The following is an 18938-nucleotide window of genomic DNA, read 5'->3' as shown; positions in this document are numbered from 1 at the left end:
CAGGCCCAGTCTCTAGGGGGATGCCAAAACACTTCCTGTTGAGGTGGTTTTCATGGAGCCAATCAGCAGCCTCCGAGCTGCACATCCTCTAATGTCCACTAGAGGTCAAACTCTGTGTGGACGCTTCTTCTGGACTTCATGATGAACCCCATGTTTGATCTGGTTTCAGTCCTCAGGGTCACATCCTGGTCTTGGCCGGCTTCGGGAACCTGCAGGGTCAGATGGAGGTCTGGGACGCCAAGAAGTACAAACAGGTGAAGAAGAACAATATAATAACTGTGATAATGAAATGATGAGGATCGATGATTAAGCCCTGAGGAACTCCACATGTCCTCCTGGTCCACTCTGCTGAAGAGGTGAGTCACTTCCTGTCCTGAAGACCTCCAGGTACCGGCTTTAATCCGACCCGTGTGTCCTCCCAGGTGTCCAAACCGCAGGCACCAGATGCCACACATTTCTCCTGGTGTCCGGACGGCGAGCACGTCGTCACAGCGACGTGTTCCCCCCGGCTTCGGGTCAGTAACGGGTTTAAGATCTGGCACTACACTGGCTCTGTGCTGCACAAACAGGACGCGGCGCCCGGCTCAGAGCTGTGGGAGGTCCGCTGGCAGCCGGTCCCTGAAGGCAGCTTCCCTGTGCGGCCCATCAGGTACCAGGCGGCGCCCAGCGAGCTGGGGACCACGCAGGCCCCGCCCACTCAGGCCTACCGCCCACCTGCACTCAGACACCTGCCGGCCACGCCCAGCTCCAAACTGGTGAGGAACCAGTCCTGAACTGGTTTACCGTCCATCACACACCTCAAATACGTACTTCAGTTCAGTACTCACTAAATGTACTTGGTAATGAACTAAAATAGTGTGAGCTCCTCAGAAAAGACGTGATGGTGATGATGATGATGATGATGATGGTGATGTTTGTTTCTGTCAGCATGAGGAGGAACTTCCTCAGAACCTGCGTCCAGGAGAGAAAAGTGTCTCTAAGTCAGCTCTGAAGAAACAGAAGAAACGAGAAGCCAAGAAAGCTAAACAGGTGACCTGATGTTAGCCAATCAGAGGCCTCCAAAGTTAGGACCAGGTGACCTGATGTTAGCCAATCAGAGGCCTCCAAAGTTAGGACCAGGTGACCTGATGTTAGCCAATCAGAGGCCTCCAAAGTTAGGACCAGGTGACCTGATGTTAGCCAATCAGAGGCCTCCAAAGTTAGGACCAGGTGACCTGATGTTAGCCAATCAGAGGCCTCCAAAGTTAGGACCAGGTGACCTGATGTTAGCCAATCAGAGGCCTCCAAAGTTAGGACAAGGTGACTTGATGTTAAAACCTCTTGGTCCCGAGAGCCCCCTTTAAAGGGGGTTAGAGGGGGGGCGACAGAGTACACACGTGTACAATTCACTTTTGCGAAACGAATAAAATGATATTTTATGACATCATATACCTATGTAACAAAGAGATTCTGGGCGAAACAACCATGGGAGCCATTTTACACACTGCAAAACACAATTATACATGAACTAAGATCATATCTAGAAGATATCTATAAGATTTACCACAATACCACGTTTTTTTGGCCAAAAATCTGCGTACGATGCTCTTTGTTTGGGTCTTTCATGACAAAGCCGGCAGCGATCATGGCGGATTTGCATATGCAGTAGGGGTGTAATTCGACCCCGCGTCGACTGGACGTGTCCAAATTACTCTCTTTCAAACCATTCAAAAGTTATATAAGCAAAGCCAACCAACAACCCACCGCTCCCCAGAAAATAAATTGAACCGCCACGTACCTTTTGCTGATTTTCGTGACGAAAAACGCAGCTAATCCATTGAAATATGCGGCAGCTGTAAAGCCCGTTTCCTGAACTGTGCTTGTGACGCGAAATGGCGGCTCTGAGAGAATGAATGAGAGAATGCCAAGCATTCAGTCAGCTGGACCAATGAATTTAGACATGGGGGTTGTGCCAAGCATATCAAGATTTTCAGTGAGTAAATGGAAAATGCAGGGGCTTCTCAAACACCCCTGCATGGCTTTCGTTGGACTCTCCCGCATGCAACAAGGTGTCACATGATTAAATCGGCCAATCACAGGCCTTACAAAGACCTACATAGACACATGCACTCAGGAATTTATTGACAGCACAAAATTGCTCCAAATGATGCCAAACTGCTTTATTAGGATTATTGAACACTCTTAGTGATAAGACAAGTGAATATATAGTTAATATTTAGTTATATAGTATATATAATTAGAATACAGCAGCGCAACTGCTGGTTCCAAAAATGAGAATTTTGCTTGACTTTGCTTGGTTTATGCTGGCCTGCTTCACTCAATTCAAGTCAAATCTGTTTTAGAGACTGTAAAACATGTTGTGCTATGACTGTGGCTATACATTTTTAGGCATTAGTTCAAGTAATATTTTCAACACAAGTGCTTTCTTTTCAGGCGAACCTGAAACTTTTTCAATTTGAGCTGTGCCATATGTGTTTATGTTATTAACCAGTAACATATACACAATATTTACACATATCAGCACATCTCACAAGTGTTACCTGTATTATACCATCACAATTATTAAAATAGATCTTGTAGTTTCAGATTTACAGTCTTTTAAGTATGGGTATGCAATTTTCGAGCAGAGGCCTAAAAATAGGGCTAGGGTTCAAGAGGTTTTAACCAATCAGAGGCCTCCAAAGTTAGGACCAGGTGACCTGATGTTAGCCAATCAGAGGCCTCCAAAGTTAGGACCAGGTGACCTGATGTTAGCCAATCAGAGGCCTCCAAAGTTAGGACCAGGTGACCTGATGTTGGTCAATCACACAGCTTTTTTTATTCAAAGACATTTACATGATGTGTATTAATATTCAGTATTATAATTATTGTGCAGGAGACGAAGCCTGAACCTGAACCTCCATCTGAACCAGCCCACATCAGTAACAGCCAATCAGAGCCGAGCAGTGGCGACCCCGAGACTGACAAGAAGATAAAGAACGTAAAGAAGGTGAAGATGAAGTCTTTGATTCATGAGCCGGTCCTGGTCTGGATCCATCAGTGTGTTCTGTGCTGTGATTGGTCCGTGTGTTCTGTGCTGTGATTGGTCAGCGTGTCAGTGATGTGATTGTGTCTCACAGAAACTTAAAGCCATGGAGGAGCTGAAGGATCAGCAGGCGTCTGGAAAAGTTCTGCAGAAAAACCAGGTGATACACGTGTCAATACTCACATCAATACTCGCGTCAATACACGCGTCAATAAACGCGTCAATAAACGCGCCAATACGCGCGTCAATAAACGCGTCAATAAACGCGTCAATACTCGCGTCAATACCAGTCTGTGATGTCTCACACACTGGATGCAGCCTTGAGCTGTTCTGCGAGTGGTACATTGTTGTACAGTGTCGGCGATGCGGAGAACATGGGGAAAGCCGCTGCATGCCGTGCTGTTGGTAAAGTTTATTTGGCGCTTAATAAACTTATGGATGTGTTCATTACATCACCATGGCACATATTGTACTGACTCACCATTCTGAGTAATGTGTGTGTGCTTAGTGTTTACTTGCTCCCATGTCCTCTTGATGGCTGCGTTGCATACATGAGGGTTAAAGCACTCATAATGATATGACGGTGTTATTAGTACACCAGCATATCATTACTGTAGAACATGATGAAGGTGGACTCATGATAAGAACAGAGAGAATCACACACTATTTATCTTCACTGCTTCAGTTGATTGAATGTCTGATGATGAATAACACACACACACACACTGATCCGCCCACACACAGATTCACACACACATATTCAAACTGCTAGTTCTATATGGTAATCTACACATACATGTATATACACATATATAGTACATGATACATAAGGGCATACAGTGGGTACGGAAAGTATTCAGACCCCTTTAAATTTTTCACTCTTTGTTTCATTGCAGCCATTTGCTAAAATCAAAAAAGTTCATTTTATTTCTCATTAATGTACACTCAGCACCCCATCTTGACAGAAAAAAACAGAAATGTAGAAATTTTTGCAAATTTATTAAAAAAGAAAAACTGAAATATCACATGGTCATAAGTATTGTACTGTACCAGTTAGATACTCTTTGGGCTTGTTTTTATCTTATTCTGAAAGAGTTGAGATCATTATTGTCGCTATAGATCTCATTGGATGATGCATTCATGAAGCCTACTGCCAGCAGCACATTTAAAGACATATCATCTGATTGATTGGGGTGATGAGGCATTAAAATGAGCCGATACATTTCCCAACACGTACGCATTTAACTTGTCTGATATTTTGCGTGCTTCTTGTCTAGCCCTCGCAGCGGTGGAGGTGTTAGATTTAGCCGTGATTATGGTCTTCAATTCCTCATTCCTCATATGCGTTCATGATCATCTCCTGCTCGTCAGCGGAGTAAAAAGAGGCTCTTTCTTTGACTTTATTTAACATTGTACTGTTAGAAAATCATGGTTTCGGTGATCGACGCTTCCCCCTTTTGAAGTAGGACGGGCACGCGCAATTATCCTGATCCTGATCGTCTGGTTCCAATTAACGAGACTGTTTGAGAGGATCAGCCTTAGAAACCGACATAGCCTGATGTCAATCATCGGGTTAATTTAAACTGCTAATAGGACATTTGATCGACTTAGCTGAACCACGTACGAGGAACGGGGCCCTGGTGTGTTTAAAGTGTTTACACCAAATGTTATTGCCCTTTTGTTCATATAGCAGTACTTTCAAAATAAAAGTGTGCAATACACTCCTTTTGAATTCATTATTGAACTTTGCCAAAACAATGCGATTAATCGCGATTAAAAATTGTAATCGTTGCCCTGCACTAGTTAATACATGTTAATACTCACGTTAATACTCACGTTAATACACACATTAATACATGTTAATACACGTTAATACACATGTCAATACACACGTTAATACTCACGTTAATACACACTTTAACATACTAACACAGACGTTAATACATGTTAATACACACGTCAATACACACTTTAATACACACGTCAATACACACTTTAATATACACGTCAATACACACTTTAATATACACGTCAATACACACTTTAATACACACGTCAATACATGTTAATACACACGTCAATACTCATGTTAATACACACGTCAATACTCACATTAATACATGTTAATACGCACGTCAATACTCACGTTAATACATGTTAATACACATGTCAATACACACGTTAATACACACACGTTAATACACACTTTAATACATGTTAAAACTCTTTACACACTGTAGTTCTGAAGGTCCGCCTGGTCTTTTTGTCTTTTTTCTTCAATAAATATGTTAGACAATGTCCTTTTTGAAAATTATTTTGCTCCTTTTTTCAGGAGAAATGTAACTTTCAAAACCAGGCAAGTATTTGTCATTATTATATGTTATAAATGCTTAAAACAAGTGTGTAATAACAAAAAGTAAATAAACGGATTTGAATTTTCATCAGTTTCTCTTTATAAACAATTGTAAATGTACATGACCTTAACTTTTGAGATTACAAAAATGAAATTCAACCTATTTTACATATTCTCAAACAGTTTTGTTTGCCTAGAGCTTTCAGTGTCCATGCTACAGGCATATTATATTTGTCCATGTCTAGGCAATTTTTAGCAGCAGGGGTAGTCCCTGTGTCCTCTCCAGCTGAAGACAGAGGCCAACCTTGCACTCCTCACACATCCAGGGTGTGCTTTTATGGCAGAGAGTGCACTGTTTCCTCTTGGATATATACACTAGATATTGAAAAACATTATTGTAATAAAGCTGGGAATAAATATCCAGAGTATACAAACTGAATTACTTACTGTGGTTGAGATGGGGACATTCCTCCTGTCTCCTAGTGTTCATCGTCCTCCAAACGTCTCGAGGGGACTCTCCTTCCTCTGCCTCGTGGACTCCTCGACATGGTGGCGAAAAAAGCCATCAAAAAAAAAACTCTCAGAAACAACACTAATACTATTATTTACAACACTACAATATAATTTATGAAGAAAACACCACTAAAACACCTCTGAAACATCGCAAAAAACACTTCAACAATAGTCAAAAGCTGTACTCACTCTACTCACTCGGCGCTGCTGTCCTTCCTCCTCTGTTTACCTCACAAACATCCCCACAGCCTCTTCGCGCCTTCTGGTTTCTCCATTACCGTAATGTACCATATATCACTGGAAAGCTCCGTTTCTCAGGTTTCAGAATCCGTTGGAATTCCGTCGATTGCGCAGATGGTCGAGGAGTTACGGTAATTTGAATTCTGACGTCACTTTCTAGCGTCACTTTCTGTCGGCGCCGACAGGGTCCGCGTTTAAAGAGTACACACGTTAATACACACGTTAATACACACTTTAATACATGTTAATACACACGTTAATACACACTTTAATACATGTTAATACACACTTTAATACACGTTAATACACACGTTAATACTCTGTATCTGAAGGTGTGTTTGATGTCTTCAGCTGGAGAAGCTGCAGAAAGAGGATCAGCTGCTGAAGGAGCTGGAGGAGCTGCAGATCGGACAGTAGAGGGCTACAGGCCACGCCCCCTCCGTTCACACACACACTCTCTTTCTCTCACACACACAGTCTTAAGAAGTTGCATCTGTTTCTCACTTTCTTGTTTTTTTTTTTACCTGACAGGACAGGTGAGGAGGGCGGGGCTTAGGTGAGGAGGGTGTGTAGTCACGATTGACTCCTCCCACAGTCATGATCTGATTGGATAGCTGGTTAGAGTATCAGTTCACTCCTCTTTCTGGAGGCTGCCAAAGGAATTCTGGGATTTGTAGTTTAGTGTGTGTGTGTGTGTGTTTGAAGCCCTGTTGCTATGCAACATGTGTACAGATGCTGAAGCCTTTGACAGTGTTCCTTTCAAAATAAAAGCCTGGATGAAACCAATAAAGTTTGTTTTCAGTAATTTTGTTTCCAGAGTTCTCTTCATGAAATGTTAAATGACCTCCGGTGTTCTGTGAACTAATAAAGTAGTAAAGTGTTGTTCATGTGTAAGTGACCTCAAAGGTCCACTTACTGTCTTCATCTGGAGCTTTCAACTACATGTCATGTTCTCCTCACTCTGGTCACATGACAGGAAGTTGTTCTTGGTGGAGATGAAGTGGACGAACAGAAAGTCACAGAAACAGTCACTTCCTGTTAGATCTGTAGGCTACTTGTAGTTTACAAACCTAGTTCTATTTATTCATGTTTTTCTTAATATATTAAAATATAAATATTAGGGCTGGACAAGTTAACGCGTTATTATCGTGTTAACGTATTAATTAACGCCGACAATTATTTTATCGTGCATTAACGCAGTTTTTTTTTTTAATGCAATACACACCGTTAATGCAGCAAATCACCCAAACAAACAGTGGAGGAAGTCTTCAGACTACGTTGATGCAGCGTGTGGGAGAAGTAGAGATAGTAGAGAGAGTTACAGCATTATAGTGATGAACGGTAGAGCTGCATTCACATACTCTGACTGTCATGAAGACACATGTAGATGAAACGTGTGAAACATGTTGTTCCTGTTGCACAGCAGTGGAACGTTTCACACACTGAGCACAGATAGTGAAGAGATAGAACTGCTGCTGTGTAAAGAGAACACTGCTGCTAACAACAACCTGATGTGTTTAAAGTGTTTACACCAAATGTTATTGCCCTTTAGTTCATATAGCAGGACTTTAAAATAAAAGTGCGGAATACACTACTTTTTAATTCATTATTGAACTTTGCCATAACAATGAGATTAATCGCGATTAAAAATTGTAATCGTTGCCCAGCACTAATAATAATACTATGATTTGTTCTATTAATATATTTTATTTATATTTATATGAAGAGGAAGTCTTTGATTTAAATCATAAATTGAATGATGAATATTTGATTAACTAAACAATAAACATGAAAATAAGATTTATATTTTATTCTTAAACATGAAATTTAAATGTTCAAAGATCATAATAAATGTTTTTAGTCTGTAAACAGGTCAGAGCTTCCATGCTCTCTGTCTGCTCTCTCATTGGTTCATTCCGCTATCAGTCACACCTCTCTGCGTTCCTATTGGTCGGCTTCACTTGGTGCGCTCGTTCTTGTTTCCGGGTCGTAGAGTGTGTGAGATCAGCCTCGTTACTCTCTACTTTCTCTTCTTTCTTTATTTGTTTGTTTCTTTGTTTATTGAAATTTAAATCGTTCACGTAAAAAAGTACATCCGGGACGGTTTACGGCGTGACGTGAGCTGCGCGTGAGAAGAAGACACGTGCACTCGGAGCAGCGTAAACTGGTGAGTTTGCTAACCGGTGTTACGGTTTAACCAGGGACCGTGTTAACTGGCGACCTTCAGCCGAATGCGTCTGTTGTTGTTGTAGTTACAGCAGCTGTTGAACACAGGAAGAGAACACGTAGCTGTCCTCGTGAATGCCGCAGTTCAAAGCTGCAAAGTCGGCAAATCGCCGAGTAAACTCTGCGCCAAGTGTGAGACCAGTTTATCAGCAAAATGCTCAGTCGGACACGTGATCACACGTGTCTGTGATCATACATATCTGTGATCACACAGTGCTGACAGTCCGGGTGCTGGACCACATCCCTGGGGGGTCCAGTGCTGATAGTCCGGGTGCTGGATGTGGTTTTTCCCAGCCTCACCTGCTGCGTCCTGTCTGTCAGGAGGTTAGTGATCCACTGACAGGTGGAGGCTGCACAGTGAGCTGGGAGAGTTATCAAACCTTGTTAAAATCCTTGTTACTGATCACCTGTCTGTCTGATCCTTGTTATTGATCACCTGTCTGTCTGATCCTTGTTACTGATCACCTGTCTGTCTGATCCTTGTTATTGATCACCTGTCTGTCTGATCCTTGTTATTGATCACCTGTCTGTCTGATCCTTGTTATTGATCACCTGTCTGTCTGATCCTTGTTACTGATCACCTGTCTGTCTGATCCTTGTTATTGATCACCTGTCTGTCTGATCCTTGTTATTGATCACCTGTCTGTCAGATCCTTGTTATTGATCACCTGTCTGTCTGATCCTTGTTATTGATCACCTGTCTGTCAGATCCTTGTTATTGATCACCTGTCTGTCTGATCCTTGTTATTGATCACCTGTCTGTCAGATCCTTGTTATTGATCACCTGTCTGTCTGATCCTTGTTATTGATCACCTGTCTGTCCTCCTCAGATCGTGGTGATGGATAATCGTCCCTCGTCTCATGCTGTGGGGGTCAGTCTGTGTGACTCCGCCCCCCTGCTGTGGCGGGTGGAGGACCTGCGGACCGTGAGGTCTCAGGGTCTGGTGGGGGCCCTGCTGGGTTCACTGCCCCGGACCCCCCGACAGAACGTCCGCCTGGGCCGACCGCTGCTGCTGCTGGAGGAGGAGGAGACGCTGCTGAGGGAACGCCAAGCTGCTGCTGCTGGTTACCAGGTTAGTTAACCAGCTAAATATGATCACATACATTAAACTGAGAGTGTTGGAAGTAGTTTACATGAAGGTCCAGTACACTATATACATATACAGTATATATATATACAGTATTTGTATATGTGTATATATATATATACAGTATATGTATGTATGTATGTATGTATGTATATATATATATATATATATATATATACAGTATATTAGTGGTGGGCCGTCAGGGCTTTCAAGGCAAGAATCACAGTTATATTTATTTTATAATTTAATAATTGTTCTTAAATACACTACATGTATTATAATTTATATAAATATTTTCCCCATTATCTTATGTTCTCATTGCACAGCTCCTGTCTTCCTCAGTTGCTCTGCTTCCAGTGCAGCTTGTTTTAAGTAGAGCTTTTATCCAATCAGATCTCACCTCTGTGTCTCTAGGTAAGAACAGAGGCAGAGGCCTGCAGACTCACACCTGCATCCATGTGCAGTTTAAGTGAATGGGGACGATGTTGTTGATTGTCATAGTGTTCAACCAATCAGATCTTTAGTTTGACATGTTGGGCGTATTCTTTGATGTGTCAGAGCCTGCTAGCCGGCCTACAAGTACGTCAGCATTATGTGCAGCTCAGTTTTCAGGAGCAGCTCTGCAGTGAGGTGCAGCGTGTGCCGTGATTGGTCAGTGGGCGAGTACGTGACTATCGTGAACTGAAACTTAACAGCAGAGCTTAGTTGGAGGAGTAAGAGTTCAGATTGAAACATATGTAAGAGAAGACATTATTATGTCATAATGTCTTATTATTATGACATTTTTAGCGTTTTGCTTGCTGTAGATTCTTTTCTTTTTACCTAGCTGTGTTTTTTGAACACTCAATGGCTGAAGGAGGAGAAACGGATTGCTGGAGAAGGACATTTCCAGAAAAACTGGACATCGTATCAACGAGTCGGTCAACCCCACAGCTGGCAGCCCTGACCCAGCATGGAAAAGGATTTGTACGAACGGTATTTCTGGCTGACAGCGTCGGAGAAGCGTTGCACAAGTTATGGCTAAGAATGCGTTTCATTTGCAACTGAGCTCTTGGTGTTTGGAGCTACGCTATGCTAACCAAGGCAGCTACACGACAGGACACGCACAAGCTACGTGCTTTTGATAACTTTTGGAGAGACCCGAGTGGATCTACAACTCAACGAACATGTTCACAGGAGGACTCTGGCTGGAACTGACCCGCACCGATGTTCTGTACAACCGCGGTATTAAACTCTTTGTTCACAAAGAAAGGAGAATGGACTTTGTCTTTAAGTGAACAGCAGCTATGAAGGCAAATCACTGTCAAAATCCGAGAGCGCAAATGAGATCCATGCGCGCGAAAATCAAACAGCCGCGCGCGTATTTTACTTTGACGAGCGCTTTTACGTCACTCCGCCAGCAGAATTCACTATCTCTGTCACTTCTTCCCACCTTTCACTCACCTAATTAGTTCATTCAGGGCACCTGCCAGTCACACTCTCCTCATCAGCTCATCACTCTCACCTGCTCACTCTACCTCTTCACTATTTAAACCCCTGCCTCAGACACACTCACTGCCAGATCGTTCTTTGCTTACATGCTCAACTTTCCCGCACTCACCCTTGGACTGATTCCCTGTTGCCGACCCTGCCTGTTCCGGACTACCTCGCCTTGCTTCTGCCCTGGAAACTTACTCAGCCCTTCTGTCCTTGACCCCGAGAAAACCTGTCGTGGATTCTGCCAGAGCATATTCTACCTGTCGTGCGTTTCTAATAAAGAACTTAAATCAAACCAGTCCGGGTCTTGTCGTACTGCTCCTGGGTCCTAACTACACCTGTAACAATCTCTACATCTAATTGGTTACAATCCTCGTCTTGGGATAGACCGGATATCACTCTGATGCAGATGCTCGGGGGAGATTTTCAGATTGCAGGTCAGGGGCAAATAATGTACATTTTACTGCACGGGTACTTTTACTTTCTGCACTTAAAGTAGATTTTGCTGATAATAACATTGACTGAGGTTTTGAATGCAGGTATTTTACTGGTAGTGGGTTATTGTTTCATCAGTATGGTATTAGTACGTTTACTGCAGTGAGGATCTGAATACCTTTTCATCCACTTATGACTTGTCAGTGATTTAACAGGTAATATACAAACAGTGGTCCCTAATCTTGGCTCCAGATCTTTGAGCAGGTCCACATTGTTGCTCATATTATATACAACTATATTATATCTCTTCTGTAAACACAACAGTATGATTAAATATGATCACATCATGTTTTAATCAATTAAGATCAAAGAGTTTCTTTGAGCTGTTTGTCACAAGAGGTTTGAGTATCAAACACATTGTCTGTAATAGAATGATGGAGTGAATTTAAACCAATCTGAGCAAGTTGACTTCAACACATTTTAATTATTGTATTTAACAACTCTATTAACATCATCTGTTTTTCATCAGCCTCTACTGTCTGAAAAGTTTACAAAACCTGTCAAATGTAGAACATGCTGAGATGTAGTGGAGTAGTGTTTAGTGGCGGATTGAAAACCACCTCTATCAGAACTAGCGTCTGCGTCAGAGTGATATCCGGTCTATCCCAAGACCAAGACCAATTAGATGTAGAGATACAATGAAGACTGGGTCCGCCCACTTACTGTCACAAAGAAAAAGACTCGAGCGAGCAGGTTAAAGTTTCGCGAGCGACCGGATTTAAGCGCAAGAGTGAATTCTGCTCGCGGAGTGACGTAAAAGCGCTCGTCAAAGTAAAATACGCGTGAGGCTGTTTGATTTTCGCGCGCGCATGGATCTCATTTGCGCTCTCGGATTTTGACAGTGATTTGCCTTCATAAGCAGCTGTGGTAAGTGAAGTGCTTTTGTGTTTTTACATCTGCAGTAGCGTCACTATGAGTTCATTTGTCTGTCGTGTCGTTCTTATGAATAGTATGAATAATATGAATAGTATGAATGGCTCGTGCTCTAGCGCTGCAGGTCTGCTGGATTGATTTGTTGCTTTGTTGTCATATAAATACATGTGACTGGTTCTTGTGAGTTTGTTCTTGTCATTGTGTTGATTACATTGATTTGGACTATATGCATTATCCGTTAATTACGAAGCATCCCGTCATGCGGGGTTATTGTCCGGACAATTGAATCCGTTCGGGCTGTTGTTTCCCCGCTAAGCTAGTTAGCTTAGCCTACCTGAAGACATGTGCGGTGCCGCCGCCTCAGCTGTTTTTTGTTATTGTTCCGGGTTCAGAGGTCACAGCCCGTTGTCTCCTACGTGAGCGCAGTCCACCGAAAACATTATATTTCCCACAATTTAAGCTTCTGCATTTTCCAAATGCACGAGTATTATTCAAACGTATTGTTCAGTTCGTAAGCCTCGTACCGAACGGTTTAATATGAATACGTGTATTATTACACCATAGAAACATCCGTAGCTGTGGCTCATAATGAGGTTATTAGGAGATGGCTCAAGTGTAGTAGGACCGCTCAGAAGGCCCAGGTATAAAATGCACGGCCCACCACTGCAGTATATATGTACAGTACATATATATACAGTATATATACATATGTATGTATATATATATATATATATATTCGTAGTGTAGGTATCGATACATACATACATATAACGACGCTTTGATTCAACTTAATCTGAACAAATGAAAGTTTGCTCAGATGAGTTCTCCTCAGGTGAGTTTGATTTGTTGTTGTTAGCAGGATGGAAGAGGGGCGGAGCTTCGTCTGCAGGTGCAGCAGCACCAGGAGGACCAGCAGAGGAGCTATGAGGAGCAGAGCGTCCTCGCTCTGGAAGACAGGAAGTCAGCACTGCTGAGAGCCATGACGTCTTCACACACAGGTGAGAACCGGTCACCATGACGTCATGGCTCCGTCTGTACCTGCGGTCTGCTCTAACAGTTCTGGTCCTGGTCTCCTCAGAGTCTGGAGCTGGGGCCCTAGACGGAGCCCTGCGAGGCCGTCTGGAGGCCCTGGACCGGAGCTTTACCTTCCCCTGTTCGGCGCTGGCGGTACAGCTGAGCACAGCGAGGGCGGGTCTGTCCTACTGTCCAGAGGCCCGGTCCATCCTGCGGGCCGACCGGCCAATCAGAGGGCGGGACGAGCTGAGCTGCGACACTGGCAGGTACCAGGTGTTCACAGACCTGAGGGGGCGGGGCTTCTACCTGACCTCAGCGGGGAAATTTGGAGGAGACTTCCTGGTCTATCCAGGTGAGTGTGGACTTTTAATTTCTCTGTTCTGAAGGTTCAGCAGGTCGTCCAGGAACCCAACCAATTATGGTTTAAATGTTCAGCTGAAGCTCTTGATTGGTCCTTCAGTTTCCTCCAGCAGCCAATAAAATATCTTGTTTAATCCACCACTAACCAGGTTCGTTAACTAGGTTAGTCTACCTACTGATAACCAGGTTAGTTAACCCACTGGTTCCTGTCTGATCCTCAGGTGACCCTCTTCGTTTCCACGCTCACTTCATCGCCATCTGTGTCTCTAAGAACGAGTCCGTCGGTCTGCTGGACCTCCTCTCGGTGGCTCGTCTGGGGTCCAACGTGAAGAAGACCGTCCTGCTCTGCTCGCCGGGGCCGGACGGACGAGTCCTGTACACTTCGTTACAGTGGAGCGGGATGGTTTAGAGACCTGAACCTGGACCTTTATTAGAAGGTATCAGAACCCCTGCTGGGCCCTGGGCCCCATGTTTGTTACCACAGACTGAGATGTTGTTCTTCACCAGGCAGGTGAGTCTTTGTGGATCAAAAGATCTGACGGAGTCCTTAAAGGACCTCCTTTGACTTCATGACTTCACGAAATAAAGACCTGGACCTGCTTAAAAGAGAGTCTCTGATTTATTTTGTCCTAAATGTATAAGCGTCTCATGAAGAAACACAGGACTCGAGATCAGGTGACCACTCTTTAATAAACACAGTGAATCAGGTCTTCAAAGACCCCCCAGGTGGTTGTGAGGGACCCAGACTGGATCAGGTCTATCAGTAGAAGGGGACGGTGCCACTCCAGTCGATAGCGGCTCCGTCCCACTTGGTCCTGATGGTCATCTCCGGCGAGGGGAACCTGGTCTCCGGGTCTCCGTCCGAGCGTCTGCAGGACGCCTCCCAGTGGTGAGAGTGAGTATCTGCAAACAGAGAGTGGATCAGATCCCATCAGGCACCAGAAGAGACCCTGACCCAGTAGGACCGCGTCCTCACCTACAGTCAGTCTGGCTGTGGTCCTCTGGGAGCTCTGTCCATTGTAGTAGATGTTGTGGAATATTTCTTATGACTAGTCAGGAGAAGAAAGTGAAGGTTTTCTATCAATATAAAGTAAACAGAGTTTTGATGAACGATCAAGGTTGGTAAAGTCAATTTATTTGCTTGCAAGCAAAGAGAACAGTCTCACAGACACATTGCAGTGATCTGGAAGAGTGCTCTTCCCAACAGTCACAATGCATGGACATTTATGCTCAGACAGCTTCCTGTTATCTGCTTAGCTAACAAGAATACACAAAGAACACAATAAAAGGCAGGTCATCCTTCGAGCCTTAGTATACTTCATTTAAGACAGTCAGGAAGATGCTTTATCTCCTGTTTGCAAATCCCTTTGTTCACAGTTTGCCTTACAATAAACAGTTTAAACTCACAGCAGATGCTTCCTTTGAAGCCACTGTGACATTGTTAAAATGACCATTGCAGAGACAGAACAGACATTTTTTACCCTCACACATATGTGCATGCAAAGGTTTACGCCTTTACAACTTCAGATAACGCGTCAGCAAAGGAAGTAAAAGTATTTCAAACAGAGGATCTCTGTTACCCAAGGCCTCTCTGTGTCTCTGTCTTACGAAGAAGAAAGAAACAGTGCACAAGATAACAGATAACAAGACACCTGGATACTAAACTAATTAAAGTCATCTACTGAAACTACAGTTTGGTGTCTGCTCTTTTAGGACTTACATTCTTTAAACCTTCACATGAGACTATGACATATTTTCCCATTACATAGAACAGGTGGAACAGGTGCTCCATCCTCCAATCAGAGAGCAGTGAGCAGTTCAGACTGAACAACACCGAGAAACTGCTGTTGATGCAACAAATCCACACGGGGAACCGAGGAGTCCTCAGCATGCTGCCCACCTGAGGACGGGATGGGAGTGAGGACGGGAGTGAGGATGCGCAAAATTCAATAGTCAATAATTCAAAAGTAGTGTATTTTGCACTTTTATTTTAAAGTCCTGCTATATGAACAAAAGGTCAATAACATTTGGTGTAAACACTTTAAACACATCAGGTTCTTGTTAGCAGCAGTATTCTCTTTACACAGCAGCAGTTATAACACAGTTATAATGATTCTGATCATAGATATTCAGCCGGTGTTCACAACTTTATCTTCATGTGTGTAAGAGATGATATTTAAATATACACCTTGAAAACTGCAAACATATCTACGTCATTTTTATGTTTGTTAAATTCTCAGTAGTGATAACTAAATGATGCTTATTGTACATATTACAAACAAAACACTTTAAAAACTCGAAAAAAATAATTTAAATGAATCATTTCTTTTTTGGTATTGTGGTCAGACACATGCAACGCTGATTACCGTAATATGTGTAGTATTTATTATGAATGTACGTTGGTACATAGACGGCAATAAGAAGCTGTACATGGAGGGACTTAGGACCCAGGGGAATGTAGGTGAAGGGAACAGGAAGAGACGGAAGTGACGCCACACAAACAGCTGTTCACCGCTCGCTGCCGGGTTCTTGTGTTAAAAATGTCCGCTTAATAATAAAAAAGAACCTGCGTTAACGCGCGTCAAAATAATTGTCGGCGTTAATTAATTAGTGCGTTAACGCGATAATAACGCGTTAACTTGCCCAGCCCTAATATATATGTATATATTATTATGCAGAATGACTACTTTTACTTTTGGTACTTTAACTATATTGTGATGCTTGTAATACTTGTGTAGTTTTAGTGAAGTAAAATTTAGTATGCAGTACTTTTAGTTGTAACAGAGCATTTTTACACTGTGGTATTAGTACTGCAGTAAAAGATCTGAGTACTTCTGTCTACCTGTGATCAGAAGTTCTACAGTACTAGTACTATCGAGGAGACTGAAAATACCTGTGGAAGTCTTCCTCTCTCCATCTGCTCTCAGTTCCACAGTAAATACCCCACATCAGCTCGAGACAGGACGCCCTGCAGGGGGCGCTCCAGAGGACGTCCGTCCTCCCCGAAGGACCGGGTCCCATTGAAGACATTTGGACTGGCCTTACCTGTCAGCAACAGGTTCAGCAGAGCCTGCAGAGACAGAGCAGGGGAGACGAAATATGAAGACCTTCAGGGACTGGAGGACCAGGACCACCTGTAGAACCAGGAGCATCAGGACCAACTGTAGCTCCTGGAGCACCAGGAGCACATGTAGAACCAGGGCCACATGTAGACCCTGGAGCACCAGGAACACCTGTAGAACCAGGAAAACCAGGTTCCACCTGTAGACCCTGGACCACCTGTAGACCCTGGAGCATCAGGACCACCTGTAGAACCAGGAGCACCTGTAGAACGAGGAACATGAGGAACACCTGTAGAACCACGACCATCTGTAGACCCTGGAGCACCAAGACCACCTGTAGAACCAGGAGCATCAGGAACACCTGTAGAACCAGGACCACCTGTAGAACCAGGAGCATCAGGAAAACCAGGAGCACCTGTAGAACCAGGGCCACCTGTAGACCCTGGAGCACCAGGAACACCTGTAGAACCAGGAGCACCTGTAGAACCAGGGCCACCAGGAGTGTGTCGTACAACAGTTGAGTTCTCACCTGACGGCAAGCAAAGTTTCCCAGACTGAGGTAGAGCAGGTGGGAGGTGGTGGAGTCCAGGTCCTCCTTCAGCCTGTGAGGAAGAGGAGGACAGACGTTCTTCATCATGTCTGAAGGTGGAAGTTTAATATTCAAAGTTTGTACTTTTAGGATTTTACAGTTAAATGTTTAATTTTTCAAATCTTTTGATTTGGATTTGAGCTGTGAAAGAGTTTGTTCTTCCAGATCTCTGTCTGCAGGTGGAGCTCCAGCTGTTATTGATCCAATCAGATCGTCTGTAGCAGCTGTGAGAGACCTGATTGGTCGGAGGTGGACTGACCTGCTGACACCAGCTGAAGGTGTTGTTACCTGTCGACTGTCCGGGAGCAGATGAGGCTGTACAGGAACAGGATGACACCGTGACTCCCCTCCTCTTTGAACTGCAACACAGTCACTTTGATTTGGTGAACATTGATTATTGAACCAGCTGCTGTGTTTGATGAAGGACGAGATGAACTGATCGACTCACAGACTGAATGTGCTCCAGGATGAACTTCCTCACGTCGTCTTTCTTGTTGAAAGTAAACAGCTGAAGCTGAAGGACGAGATTATATTTAAATGTTTGAAACGATACAAACTCTGTTAAGTATTAAGTAAAAGTATTTAGAACTTAAGCTTTAAAGGGGATCATCACTCAGGTACCCTCTCTGTACTAATGACATCACTCAGGTACCCTCTCTGTGTTAATGACATCACTCGGGTACCCTCTCTGTGCTAATGACATCAATCAGGTACCCTCTCTGTGCTAATGACATCACTCGGGTATCCTCTCTGTACTAATGACATCACTCAGGTACCCTCTCTGTGTTAATGACATCACTCAGGTACCCTCTGTGTTAATGACATCACTCAGGTACCCTCTGTGTTAATGACATCACTCAGGTACCCTCTGTACTCATGACATCACTCAGGTACCCTCTCTGTGTTAATGACATCACTCAGGTACCCTCTCTGTGCTAATTACATGACTCAGGTACCCTCTCTGCGTTAATGACATGACTCGGGTACCCTCTCTGCGTTAATGACATGACTCGGGTACCCTCTCTGTGCTAATGACATCACTCGGGTACCCTCTCTGCGTTAATGACATCACTCAGGTACCCTCTCTGTGCTAATTACATGACTCGGGTACCCTCTCTGTGCTAATGACATCACTCGGGTACCCTCTCTGTGTTAATGACATGACTCAGGTACCCTCTCCGTGCTAATGACATCACTCATACTTTGTTGGCATCTTATTATGAAAACCGGATGTTCGTCTGAAGAAACCGGATGTCTCACATTAATCTTTCCGCTAACTTTCAAAGTCCTTCGCTCGCTCCCGATCTGTGCCGTTTAAATGCGTTTACCGTGAATTTCAGCATATAGGTGCACTAAAATGTAAGTGTCTGCTGACTTTACCGCAGCAATGTCCAGTAGTCTCCAGGGAGAGCAACAGCTGGTGCTTCTCTCTTTATTTCTGCCCCCCCCCCCTCGACCAGAAGCGGAAGTCACCTTTCCTCTACGGCAACCCTGAAGGGACATCATATCTCCAATACAAAACGATAAACATGAGACAGTCTGTTACAATAATAATAAATTAAAAATACTTACCTGTTTTGTTTTGTTGTTTTTTAATTATTATTATTATAATTTTTTTTCCCAT

At 43.6% G+C, this 18938-nt stretch overlaps 3 protein-coding genes across 6 annotated transcripts in view; 2 read left to right on the top strand and 1 right to left on the bottom strand.

The window, feature by feature from the left end:
- The window catches only part of eif2a (eukaryotic translation initiation factor 2A), a 12875-nt gene extending 5954 nt beyond the window's left edge, over positions 1 to 6921 (top strand). For both annotated transcript variants that reach the window (XM_076076448.1, XM_076076447.1), the window contains exons 11-16: positions 170 to 254; positions 423 to 755; positions 928 to 1029; positions 2876 to 2989; positions 3120 to 3185; positions 6483 to 6921. In XM_076076448.1, coding sequence (XP_075932563.1) covers positions 170 to 254; positions 423 to 755; positions 928 to 1029; positions 2876 to 2989; positions 3120 to 3185; positions 6483 to 6548 — 766 coding nt within the window. In that variant the 3' untranslated portion in view covers positions 6549 to 6921. The remainder of the gene's footprint in view (positions 1 to 169; positions 255 to 422; positions 756 to 927; positions 1030 to 2875; positions 2990 to 3119; positions 3186 to 6482) is intronic.
- A 1170-nt stretch (positions 6922 to 8091) lies between these two features.
- On the top strand, positions 8092 to 14269 carry tsen34 (TSEN34 tRNA splicing endonuclease subunit). 3 transcript variants are annotated; one of them, XM_076076455.1, is made up of 5 exons: positions 8092 to 8298; positions 9188 to 9430; positions 13149 to 13287; positions 13368 to 13655; positions 13885 to 14269. In XM_076076455.1, exons 2-5 carry the CDS (start codon positions 9197 to 9199, stop codon positions 14070 to 14072), a joined length of 849 nt encoding a protein of 282 aa, XP_075932570.1. In that variant the 5' UTR covers positions 8092 to 8298; positions 9188 to 9196; the 3' UTR covers positions 14073 to 14269. The 3 variants fall into 3 exon arrangements, with proteins under 3 accessions (XP_075932570.1, XP_075932568.1, XP_075932569.1); XM_076076453.1 differs by having other exon boundaries at positions 8094 to 8298; positions 13146 to 13287; XM_076076454.1 differs by lacking the exon at positions 8092 to 8298 and adding an exon at positions 8353 to 8681 and having other exon boundaries at positions 13146 to 13287.
- Positions 14270 to 14423: 154 nt separating this feature from the next.
- On the bottom strand, positions 14424 to 17986 carry mindy4b (MINDY family member 4B). Its single transcript, XM_076076431.1, is given in 8 exon segments — positions 14424 to 14566; positions 14640 to 14682; positions 15426 to 15563; positions 16557 to 16733; positions 17255 to 17327; positions 17603 to 17673; positions 17763 to 17828; positions 17936 to 17986. Coding segments are annotated over 8 exon segments (762 nt in total).
- Positions 17987 to 18938: the final 952 nt, after the last annotated feature.

The sequence above is a fragment of the Anarhichas minor genome, unplaced genomic scaffold, assembly GCF_050575085.1.
Source record: "Anarhichas minor isolate MPS153535 unplaced genomic scaffold, ASM5057508v1 ptg000057l, whole genome shotgun sequence".
In the NCBI taxonomy this organism is placed as follows: Eukaryota; Metazoa; Chordata; class Actinopteri; order Perciformes; family Anarhichadidae; genus Anarhichas; species Anarhichas minor.
The sequence above is the reverse complement of the archived record's forward strand: the minus strand, read 5'-3'. Positions and strand labels throughout refer to the sequence as shown.

What these genes read in the sequence shown, in the direction of transcription:
- tsen34 (XM_076076453.1), top strand. Translation starts at nt 9,197, where the DNA reads ATGGATAATCGTCCCTCGTCTCATGCTGTGGGGGTCAGTCTGTGTGAC. An exon ending in CTGCTGCTGCTGGTTACCAG is followed by an intron (nt 9,431 to 13,145) that starts GTTAGTTAACCA and finishes TGTTGTTGTTAG; the next exon opens with CAGGATGGAAGAGGGGCGGA. An exon ending in AGACTTCCTGGTCTATCCAG is followed by an intron (nt 13,656 to 13,884) that starts GTGAGTGTGGAC and finishes TCTGATCCTCAG; the next exon opens with GTGACCCTCTTCGTTTCCAC.